This window comes from Mugil cephalus, chromosome 1, assembly GCF_022458985.1.
Source record: "Mugil cephalus isolate CIBA_MC_2020 chromosome 1, CIBA_Mcephalus_1.1, whole genome shotgun sequence".
NCBI classification, from domain to species: Eukaryota; Metazoa; Chordata; class Actinopteri; order Mugiliformes; family Mugilidae; genus Mugil; species Mugil cephalus.
Window position 1 is genome coordinate 34,192,462 of NC_061770.1, and position 12,735 is coordinate 34,205,196.

At 43.2% G+C, this 12,735-nt stretch overlaps 1 protein-coding gene across 1 annotated transcript in view; it reads right to left on the bottom strand.

The window, feature by feature from the left end:
- Positions 1–9,779, bottom strand: part of ank2b (ankyrin 2b, neuronal) — a 162,230-nt gene extending 152,451 nt beyond the window's left edge. Inside the window, exon 1 of the mRNA XM_047601090.1 lies at positions 9,583–9,779. Within this exon, the coding sequence (XP_047457046.1) occupies positions 9,583–9,669 (87 nt within the window). The 5' untranslated portion in view covers positions 9,670–9,779. The remainder of the gene's footprint in view (positions 1–9,582) is intronic.
- Between the last annotated feature and the right edge of the window lie 2,956 nt (positions 9,780–12,735).

A 12,735-nucleotide genomic window follows, 5' to 3' on the forward strand; every position in this document is an offset into this window, starting at 1 on the left:
GACTCCAATCTCCTGAACTGTGAGGGGAACGCCGAAAATCAAGGGCAAATGTGTGCATTGTGGGTTTACACCCAGTTTAAACATGCTACATAACAGTAGTTAGTAGGGTTTGTCTCGCTGTGATTAGTAATTAGGGTCTGGGCTGCATCTGTAGCGTCAAATTGACGCAGAAGCATAAACCAAGTCCCAAAGCTTAAGGTGAGACACTACAGGTGAACAGGGTAAAATTTTAAACTTCTCCAGAGGATTAGTTGCATAAATACAATCATTTTTGTATTACAAGTTTTCTGTGAATTTATATTTAAATATGTAAATTAGGTGTTATCTACTTAAATTTGCACCAATTTGCATGCATTTCCAGAACAGAAATCTGAATAGTCGATAAAGTGAGGCTTAAAATTCTTGTTTCACTTTGTTAACGTATTAGATTTCCAAGTATTTACAGAGGGAACTTTGGATATCTCTTTTTATCACTCCATAAATCATAAATAATGGTAAACAATCCAAAAAAAATCCATTTCTGCCATGTTTTTAGGAGAAAAATGTTCTATAAATCAGGCTCTGAATGATATATGAAAAATCATTTTTATTGGAAACCACTATGTACAAAACCAAATCCAATCAAGACTCTGCCTTTCTACTTTCATGATTGGTTACCAATACAAAGGATATGACCATATGTGGACTCGACAGACTTCTGCAACAGAAAAGAGCTTCACAACAGTTCCTCATATACCAGGGTAGAGACGAGTCTCACAGTAGAAAGGTGATTTTTTGTGAATTTAGGAGTAAGTGTAGTGAAATGAACACCTAGTTAATATAGGAAAATAGCAAAAAATTTCAAAATTGATCAGTGGTCAAAAAAACTGTGCTTTTTCCTGCAGCGGCAAAAGTATTTCAAGACCATAAGTCTGAAAAAAATTGAAATGCAGTTGTACTCCAATCAGCCTCAGCTATGATTTGGCTGGTCAAGCTGCCCAAAAGTGGCTAAAAATGACCCACAGTTGATTGTTGATACTCTATCTACCTAAATGACAAACCAAAGTGTGTCAACCTCACCTAGCTAGCCTATGATCTTGTTGTTCCCTTCAGTTGTGGCCCCAAGTTCTTCTACATCTTGTAAACAGACACGGTGAAGCCAAAACCTGAGTCGTATCCGAGTTTGCGTGCGCCCTCGGGTAACTCCCATTTGTATTCTAGAAGTGCAGCCATGTTGCACATAATAACTTGACCTCATCTCCATTAAAAGAAGAATGTGACACAACAGCAGGCGCATAAGAAATGGGTCCATCCCGGCTAAAATCTACCACTGCTCTCAGCCCACCCCCCCACCTCCACCTCCATCGCGGATCATGGTTGGTTTGTCATCTGCTGATGTGTCCGGAGGGGCGAGCATGTAATGGGATTTGTGAGGATAAAGTGACAGGGGAGAAGGGAATGAGACGGGGACATAGCGCTGGCTAATGAAAGGACTCCGTGGACGAGCCGAGACTGAGAGATCAAAGCGGAGCGAAGACGAAAGGAGGGCAGAAACTATAATTCAATGAGACAATGATAACCAAAATGAGAGTTACTCAAGATATGTGAGCGCAGTCTCACTGGGCAGATCGACAGTTTTTGGATTTACTGAACACCAGCATGACACAGCTCGGTCCATCTGCCTGCTGCCAGCTGAGCCACACATCTGGGTGGTACGATACCTGCCAGACTGCCAACAACTCCTCCCTCCTCCCTCAGATGCACCGCGGCCATAAACAACACAACGCTGACCTCTGATGCCTGAGTAATCACAGATAAAGGCCAGAAAATGACTCAAATGAGCAGCGCATGTAGCAGAAAATCAAACGAATCCAAAAAAATATAATACCTGTGCATGTATTTATTCAAGAAAATGAATCATTTGTACATATCTGAGCTGTAAAAGTATTCTGGTAACTGCTGACTAGCCTCATGAAAGTCAGTCACTAGACTAGCAGTTTTAGTTGAGGACTCCAGACTGTCGTCGAAATGCTTCAAACGACACATCTGCAAGATTGCGAAGCTGTAAGTGGGACCATCACGTACTCTTAAGAATCTGCTCTGCTATAGAAAATGCTTAGTCACGTCCTGCAACAAGGTGGAGGCAGACAGAGAAGCTAACGCTGGGCGCTGTGACGCAAAGGGAGGAGGGAGGAAACTATTTATCCTCGGGCACTTTAACATGAGTGTGACCCTGCTACTCTTCCTGGCAACCGCAATGTCAACTTCCCCTGCACACCGGGGGCATGTATACGTAGGTATGCTGCACAGCTTTAATAGGATGCGTTTGATGGACAATTTGACATCATATGATGATCTGCAAACAAACGTGTCATCTTTGTGGGGTTTTTTGTTTTACACCGGGTGTTACTTTATAATATTTACTTCTGTCCTTAGGGTTAGGGTTAGGGTTAAGCTGATTAGGTAGAACCTGTTGTACATGAACCAGAGGGCTAGCATTTCGATCCCTGGTGCATGGGCCTCATGACGAAGTGTTCTTGAGCAAGATACTGAATCCTGAGTTGCTCCCACTGCTTTCCACTGGAGTGTAAACAAACAAGTAGATGTGTCATTGTAACTGGGAAGTGCTTTGAGTATCAATATGTACTTATACATAGACAAATCAGGCAAAACATTATGGCAGGAGAGGTAAAAAAAAAAAAAACATTGACCATCTTGTGATAATTCAATGTTCTGCTGGGAAACGTTGGACCTGGCATTCATTCATTGGTGTGGATGTTATTAGGAAATGTAGCACCCACCTAGACCAGACCAGACAGCCCCACCCCATAGCAATAACACTCCTTGATGCCAACAGCCAGTGCAAGATGTTGACTTGGCCTCCAACTTCACTAGATCCCAAACTGATCAAGTATCTGTCCATAGAGGCCTCAACCCATAGGACCCAAAGACCCCACTAACAACATTCTGTTACCAGACACCACAGGAGTCACAGCTGTTTTGGAGGCACGAGGGAGACCTACACAATATAAGGAAGGTGGTCACAATGTAAAAACCATTGACATTTACCGTCCTTGCTAGCTTCCATCATTCCAGGTGACTTAACGGGGCAATGAGTCTTCCATATGTTGAAATGGTTAAAAGTCGATCTAAGATTTTCTCACAGATCTGATGAGTCAAACTACTTTGGCAAAACTCTGACCCCTATGTTTTATAAGCACCGGGATCCTCCCAATCTACTAAAAGTACTCCTAAGGCTGAACATGGTGGTGGCAGCATCAGGCTGTAGGGGTGATTCTCAGCAGCAGTGTTCAACACATCAATGAAAGAGTGGAAAGACACTGAATATGGCAGTTTAGACCTAGAACCTAACCCAAGATGGCCTTCATGGAAGTTAGTCAAACCAACTAAAATCTAACTATCTACCTGATATACTAATATCAGGTATTTATTAATTGAAATGTTAGTTCGACATCTTTTGGCACTTTACACAACAAGTCATAATGAAGACAGCAGCACTGAATTCATGGCCCGAGGCCCCAAACTACTATTAATAACAAACAAATGAACTGAAAGCAGCTTCACATGTTGTTTTTGTATTGACTCTGGAGCTTCAAGGGCTACAGCTTGAGTTTTCACATGTTAAATAAAATAAATGTGTCAGTGATTTGCTCAAAGCCAAAAGTCACAAACTAGCCTGGCCTAAACCCCCCCTTTGTTTACAACCACACGTCATCCTCGCGTGTGCTCGCGTCTCGCCTAGTTTCGCAATGCTCCCGGTTTTCCAGATGTTACTTTTGCGAGAACAATGTTTTGATTATCAATAGGAGTGATGGTCAGAACTATGAACATGAGGACCAGATTGCTTGCTACATGTCCATTCCCTCCCTTTTCACTTCACATTAAAACCTCTCCCGAGGTTTAAACCAGCAAACGTCTTAAATTCAAGCCCTAAATCAATATCCCTCCCCGTCAATTCTTATTACAGACTGAGCTGAAAAGGACGGAAACTGAAAGAAGCCTAATGTGCCACCTTAGTGACTATCAAATCAACGCCCCTTAATTGATCACTACCAAAGCCCTGCATTGCTGTTCTTCCTCTCTATGTCCCTCTGTTTTATTGCCATGTCTAAGACAATCATACTCGTAACACTGAGCTGGATTTCTTCATATTTTCGTCACAATCTGACCTTGGTTGAGACAGAAATAAGAAAAAAATGAAAACAGGCAGCAGATGTCCTCCTCAACAGGAGCAAACCTGGTGGCAAACTGCATCCTCACCCCCTCCCCACACACAACCATCCAGTCCGTCATCTCTTCCCTGACTCGCCTGTTTACACTGTTAATCACTTTCACGCACCTGGAGATGAATATCCTCAAGGTTGCAGAGGCCGCAAACAGGAACTCATCTATTTTTATAGTTGAAGCTTCTAATGTGAGGCCAAGGGTAAAAAAAAAAAAAGGGCAGTGATGCCTTGAGGAAGTCATGAGTATCCTGGGAGATTTGTGAGATTTAAAGCTCCTGGCTTCTGGCTGTAGTATTCTTCAGAATTTTCTGATGGCATAAGCAGACCTTTGAGACCATACTTTCAAATCACATTATGGTTAAAGTGCTTTAAGCAAACTCTGACCTCCCAAACAGCTTCACACCAGTAAATAAATATGGACAACGCATCTCCACTTCTTTGCACTGGCCAAACTGATCAGACGGGGCGTTTATCTTGCAACTTTGGAGCCAGAGTCTGAGCGACCATCGATGAACCGACCGCACTTCCTCCAGACTCACTTGTGTTTTTGTTAATTAATACTATGCTCTGCTCTACCTCCACCAGCTGCAAAAAAAAAAAAATGTTGCATTATACACTGTACTTATTTATTTTTTCCAATTCTCACGGTGCTATGGGACTGCTTCATGGAGAAGTTGGCATGGCAACTTATAATCATCACAATGTCACATCCTGTTTCTATAGACTCAAATAAACTAAACTATATCAAAGCTGAAAACACTTGCATCATCTTTGTATTAACAACCTGAAATTATAGAAACCATCCTTGAAAATAATTTATTTAAAGTGTATTTTAGTGTTTTGGTGTGGCCGACTAACAAGGTGGGGGTGGAGCTTTTGAACTGCACTGCAGCCTCAATCCACCAGGGGGAGCCCTACTTGCTTTGGCTTCACCTTTAAAGGGATCAGTTCCATCGTCCGTCTTTATACAGCCTGTATCGATTAACCTCACAGCAAAGTCTAGGCTCGTGATAATGGTGAGCTTTGGAAATTTTAACTCGATATATAGATCTAATGCAGCTCAGACAAGGGACAGGAAAATAATGTAACTGAGGACACTTTTGACAAAAAGGTAACATAACATCCACATATCCACATAGTAGTGGTTGGGATCCGTAAAAAGGTGATGACACGCATATTATCTTTTCCATAACATACCATCCATGCAAACACTGCCATACATTGTAAATACTCAGCCAGTCAAATTTGTGCATTCTGATAACTGTGACCAGCGTGATCCAAGTCGGTGAGTCAAACACAAATGGGAAGACATCAGCTGGAGAAACAAGGGAGTCAGAGACAAGTAATTTCAGTCTGTATTCTGCAAAAACAAGAAAAGTAGACACTGAAAACAAGACCTTTTAATAATAAAGAACGGACGGACTCCTCCCACGGGTGGTTCAAATCAAAGGTACGAGACCATGGCGATTATTAAAAGCAGCAATGTGAAGAAGCAGCCGCTACAACGGCAACAAGTCAAAGTGTTTTTGAGCAAACACACCAGATCAAATCTTAAGTTTACAAAAGCTCTCTGTTTTGTATTTCACTTTTAACTGCAGCTCTTACTTGGATTGTCAATCTCTCAAGTAACATGCATCAGCTATGTCTTGCACTCCTGTGTGTACAGTGATTAGATGGTTTCTTCCTGTTATAGGGTAGTTTTTGTTTACTGTCAGCTTAGCGCTTGCTCTGGGCTGGTTTATGTACAATTTATTGGTGAGAACTGGAATTGAGATTGACACACAATTGAGATGTTGTTGTTATGTCGTAGTTATGGCCGACAGTAACTATTTCAGTTCCAACAATAAATAACAATAAAACAATAAAATGAATATATGTGATCACCTTTTAATGCTACAGTATTGTACTTCTCAATAAAGCTCTTGGTGTTAGCATCTTTTATTTAGCTACATTTATCATATATGAACTTAAACTAACTGAAACTGAGGCTAATCCACTTTTGCAAATCCACACTAGTTCATATGGATCATTGTTGAGTCCAATTGTCCTTAATTTGGTCTGATAATCCACATTTTTCCCAGGTCTCGCTGTGTTTACTGATACATTTCACCATGTTCTTGCCACTCAAGGGGGCGTGGCCACAGGTTGTAGTGACGTCAACACATACCTTCTATTAGGGTTGGAACTGAGTTTGGATAGGAATTGGGATTGGCATTGAGAGTGAAAGTGCAATACCGATGTAAACTGGTATTGGTATTAGCAATGGAATTGAAATTGGAATTAAATTGGACTAAAACAAAATATTTATTATTATTGATGTGTCAATATAATTACTAGGTTACTTTAACTGATCTAACAGAATTGTAAAGCCACCAGCCTTAAGCCTAACTTCCTCTGCCCAATGACTTTTCTGGAGAATGTTGATCTGGAACCACTCCATTGGGAACTGATTACGTCCTGGCATAGTAATAAATCAAATTAGCTTGGGCATGCTCTGTGCAAAGCTGGACAGGACAGTAACAGCGACAGCTCGGCCTTACGCGTCATCCCAGAGCAGCGGAGCTGCATTTGTCTGCAATAAAATGACTCGTTGACATGATGTTTAAAGCGTCACGTTACAGCAGAGAAGTCAACAAACTGGACCGGTCTGAATCAGACCAGTTGTTTCCTCGTCACATTGCTACATGACGGGATGCTAACGGCCTCAGAGGGTTCCTTCAAGACACTGTGACAACTGGCATTTGCTTGCTTCAGTATTTTTTTTTTTTTTTTATTAGCCCCAGACGTTAGTGATCGGTCCAAAGTGAATTCGGCTCCAACCAAATACATACATGGTTGACCACAGCTAGTTGCCACTGGCAGCAAATGTCATCTGCAATGTTATGAGCCAGGGTTCATAATCCTATGAAAGGGCATAGGTGAGACCTACGTGATTACACAACAGATTAAAGACTGTAAACACGTCCCTAATTCTATATTTCCCAAACAGATTCAAGGTCTTAACACACGCACGACAAACAGGCTGTGTGTAGTCGCTGTCATCACCACAGAGGGTTTGTTAAACCTGGAAATTGCTGGTGAATTTATTTTGAATCCTGCAGCTTCAGATCCTTTTTCAGCACCGCTCTGCACCGGGGTTCCAGAGCGGCTGGTGTGAGCGTCGCAATTTGGCGCTCACTTTGCATTCCTGTCACGCCTGCCACGTGTACACATTAGGACCTCGTGACGCCGACGCCGCTTCGCACACCTGTCGCGAAGGCATCAGCGCTAAACACGTTCAGCATTCGGAAAGACAACAAGCAGCGCGAATATGAGCTCTCTCTCTCTCTCGGTTTCATCTCTGTCCGACGGAAGCACATGTCTGGCAAATCTCACGAGCACGGTGCCTGTTGGCCTGCAGACTGATGAAGAGCACTTCATTTATCTTTCACTTAGATCTGCACTAGATTTCGGGAATAATACAAAAGGTGGATGCGTAAGCCCTGGATGAGTGGTGAGCTGCTCAGTGGAACAGCGCACAGGAAGTGAGAAACACAACATCTGAGAAACACATAGACACCATCATCGGTCGGGCATAAACCGGATCAAAAGTAGGAATCCAGAAATATCGATACTTCCGAATCGATTAAAGAATCGATTACACCTTTTGTGACACTGTAATATACATATCGATCATGTCAACACGCTGTTGTTTCTTAACAAAAACATATGAATGGGAAGTGATAGAGACTATATAATTTGACCAAGTTCTGTCAAGTTCTAACCTGGTCCAAAAAGAATTATGTGAAAGTCAAAAGTTTCATTTTTGCTTGAGAAAGATTCTTTTTAATCTGATTCACTGAGATTTTCAGTTGATATGAACAGGCAGGCAAATGCCTAGGGCCCCAAGCTGGAAGGAGGCCCCCAGAGATGGCTCATACTGGTCCATATCAATGACAGTGATGGAACCCCGATAGACGCTGCAACAACGTCAATTCTCCATAATGGGGTCCCCTACTAGCGGCTAGCTGCTGCAAAATGAGGTGACCCTACCTCTCAGGACACGCAAAAAGACTTGTGTTACAATAAAAGTAGCCATTTCCACCTGTCACTTTGTCCCAGTACCAACAAGCATCAGAAAAAAGTTCAATGCACAACAACAGCTAACGCTAGTTAGACAGTGAACCAGCTTGAAGCTTTAAAACTCTATTTGAGACATTTGTTTGAACTGAAGAGGTGTATTATAAAATGATGACACCAGCTTTGAGAACACTGTGCCTGCAATAAATTAGTACTCCCAATAATAGTGTTAACTTCTCCTATAAGTAATGCATTTGTCAACATTGTTGCTAACACCGATGAAATCAACAACAATACCATTATTCCATCCAAACCGTGACTATTTTTTATTTAAAAGTAACATATCATATATTTCCGTGAATTTTCTAGTGTAAATGCTACATTAAACAGCATAAACGGGGTAGGGGGGGCTGCGGGGTGCCTTTTGCCTGGGCCCCCACATTGTCTTGGAACAGCCCTGTCCACATTCCGTCTTTAATAGCTCTGATTAAACAGAAGCTTGTTTAATTCTTATACGAAAGTATAAAACGTCTTTTTCATGATTTCATTAACAAATGTTCATCATTTTCATATGCACAGGCAGACATCTAAAAGTTGATATTACTTGGTGTCGGAACGAAAAGAAAAACAGTGGTATCGCACATCTCTAATCAGAAGCCATGAAAACATGATTTGAGTTTTCCGGGAGTGATTAAGACACAAGTGTCCCTCAGGGGAGACGCCCACCCTGCCCTGCCACAGCCTGCTGCTGCTGCTGCTGCCTCTTCACGGGACGAGCCGAGCCCCTTCGCTCCGGTGACACCGCCATGGACGCACACGACTCAAGCGTGTCCGCCGCGACCGTGCGTCACGCCGGACTCCGCTGAAAACCTGTCACGTTAACGCCTTCCTTCGCGTCACGCGAATATTTACATAAGTGCCAAGGTGACTCGGGTTCCTGCGTGTACCTTTGGGTGTTTTTGCCCAATTCGGCTGATACTCAATTAACTCAGAATGACCCCTTTCCAGTAAAAAAATTAACTTCGCATGTGCGTAAAGCGCTTACTTGAAAAGGCGTGTTTAAAATCTGTGTTACAAGCGAGAGTTAAAGTGTGGGATGCATGCCGAGTTAAAGAGTAGTTTCTGCTGAGTCAGAGAACAACTATTAAAGAGCTCATGAGTGCGTGTGTTTGCAGAATCCTCGGAGGAGTCTTAAATTGACGTGTTTTCTAACGGAGTTTGGCGTTAACTCCGTCCGCGTGAATGACAGTTATCGGGGTCGTGCAAAGAAAAAAAAAGAAGAGGGTGGGCACTGTACCTGTCGGGTGGTCGCGGGTTCATCGTTCCCCGTGGGTGAAGGTGTCCCTCCTTCTAGAGATGCTGGGGGGACGGGAGATGAAGCCATGTTTCCTCCCTCCTCCTCCGCCTCCTCCTCCTCCTCCTCCTCCGGTCAGTCACTCACTTTCCGCCGGTGTCCTCCTGCAGCGTTCAGCCGCGCAACGAGAGGACCGAGGACCGGGGCCGGTGGTTTCCCCGACAGGAGCACAGTGACTCTCTGTCCGGTTACACAGTGCAGCCACTGTCCCCTCCTACTCCTCCTCCTCCTTCTCCTCCTCCTCCTCCTCCTCCTCCTCCCTCCGGCCGGTGCTCGTATGCTCGCTGTCCGGTAGTCCGGTCCAGGCAGATGGTGACGTTTTCCCCGGGTCTCTCATTCACTCATTTCAGCCTCTCTGCATCTGACACAGCCCTAAACAGCGGCTCATTTTGCGTGACATCTCTTTCTTCTGCAGCTGCGATCGGACTGTGCACGCACGCGTCTTCTCTATAGGCCGCCGTGCATGTGCACAATATATCAAAAATAATGAGTGTTTGCGCGACTTTCGCTGCAACAATTCAGTCGAGCCAAGAAAGGAGAAACCGAGAGGGGGGCATTTGCACAGCTACTGACACTGTCACTCGTTTCTTGACATGGCACGTCTGCCACTCAGGATATACTGTGTCTACACCTGCATGTTGTCCCCAAGCAGGGGACGGTGGGGGGAGGCAACATGTCTAATTGGGGGTTGGGAACGAGGGAACCCTGAATCCGTCAGATTTGTCACAGTGGGGGGTGATGGTGAATTGAAAGGAGGTTCCCCAGCTGGTTCAAGCCGATTGGTTTAACCGATTAAAAGGCAGTGACACCCACAGCCTCAGAGGTGACCTCATGAGAGACGCAGAAGAGAAGGGGATTTCTGCAAGGCCCTCGGGTTAGAAATGATTCCAGCTGGAGGTTATATGGACGGTCCAGGGACATAAAGCAACTGTGAAGATTTTAAAAGACACACGAGGCCTAAGAAGAGACGCAACGCAGCTATAGAGTGCAAACGCAGACTAAATTACAAACGGCCGCAAGAAATCAATGCAAAACTACCACAAATGGATGCTGTAAAGATCTGCGAAAATACAAGAACTGTTTTCATTGCACTCTTTTAAATAAGAGACACATAAAGAAGCAGTTGGTGAATTATAACATGTTATGTGTGGATTTGCTGCAAGAGTCCACTGGACCCTGGTCCACAGGTCCAAAGTGTCTAACTGGCCAACTACAACTACAATTAAATTATCAACTACAAAGACATATATGAAAACTAAAGAGACACAAAGCTACTGGGTTTGAAGTTTAAAACGGCTACAAAGAGAAAACTACGTGTCAAAAATGTAAAATTTGTCAAAACTGTGCAATAATCATTGCAAAAACAGAAAAAATCCAGTGACAAACCTTTACTTTGCTTCTCTTCTTCAGTCTGGAGGTCTTGCTCTTGTCTCATTATTATTATGTGTCCATTTTTTGGAGCAGCTATCTACTATCAGTCTAAAAGCTTCACACATCTCCAGGTGACACTGGCTCCTTCCCTTTTTAAAGTTTTAACAATATATTCAAAAGTAAAAATATCCCACAAAAAGCTGCAAACTGACGCCAGGAATGTTTCAGTGGTTCAAGCACGGACTGCAAATAAATATGGACGCCACGACAGCTCCTCTAAAGTGAAACCAAAGCAAGTACAGCTCCCCCTGGTGGCTGGAGGCTGCACTATGGGTCATAAGCTCCGCCTCTTTTATGCTAGTGGAAGATTTCAGACTTGGTGAATTCGTGTAGCTTCAGCTAAAAGGATCCTAACTTTGATCCAAACCATACACTGTATAAATATGAACTGTGGAACTGCTACTAAAAAGTGAAGCCAAAGCAAGTAGAGCTCCCCCTGGTGGCTGGAGGCTGCAGTATAGGTCATAAGCTCCACCTCCTCCATGTTAGTGGGCGGGGCTTAGGCTGAACTAAAACACTAAAATATACTCAAATCATTTTATTTTCAAGGATGGCTCCTACGGAAGCCCTCAGCGGCCATGCATTCATATATATTATTTCCTCTGTTTTCCCAAGATAACAAGTTATTTCTGGAAAATAAAGCTTTTTTTTCTCCAGAAACTTAACTATTATCTAGCAAACATTAAAGCTCCAAACAAATGGCTCACCTTACAGTAGGCCTATTATATTATGGTATTATTATCGTGAGTACAACATTATTGTTTTTGAATTAAATATATTGAAAGCTCGAGAAAACGGATAATGAGATAATTCCTTGAGCTTTCTTGAGAAAACGGAACTTGTTTTCCCGAGATAACGAGATAATTAACTCGTTATCACAAGAAAACGAAGGAAACAATATGTGAACAAATGGCCGCTTAGGGCTTCCGTAGATTTCTGTCATTTTAGGTAGTTCATACAACAGTGATGCATAATCATGTTTCAATTTTTGGTTTCATTTTACTTCAGTTATTTGAGTTTATAGTGACAGGATGTGACATAATGGCCATAACACTCCATAAAGCCGGGTCATGTGGGACCGTGAGAGTTGTAAGAAATAAATAAATAATATGTACAGTGTATAATCCATCCACTCTGCTCCAAACCCACAATTTATATACAGCTTATGAGTTCAAATAGTGGTCGGCCTCTCTATCCCCTTAATATAAGGGGACCCTAACTACGTTTAACCCAAATCATAAAAGCATAAGTACATCTGACTTTCAAGCAGGTTCCTACATCTGCACAGCCAAGCCACACCCTCACTGACAGTGAGCGATGGCTGTGATTGAATCAGTGGCCCGGTGGACAAGCAGTCTTTGGGAAATGAAACAAAGACGGATGACGTCGTGACGTCCGTGTGGATCAGGAACCAGGGGACAGACAGGCTGCAAACCTCGTTAAACCATCAGAGAAAGATGGACGGCATCGAGGCCGGTTCTGGACAAGCCGACGGTCTCATGCCGCTGAGCCATGGGTGGGGTTATGAGTGCATGCTCGGGGCTAAGAGAAGACAGGGAGGGGCGGGTTTTTGTTTGTTTGTTTGTATGTTTTTTTTTGCATTAGGCTGGAATGACTCAGTTAACATGTCAGAAGATATCACAGCTGGGTGATAATCCCCAGCGT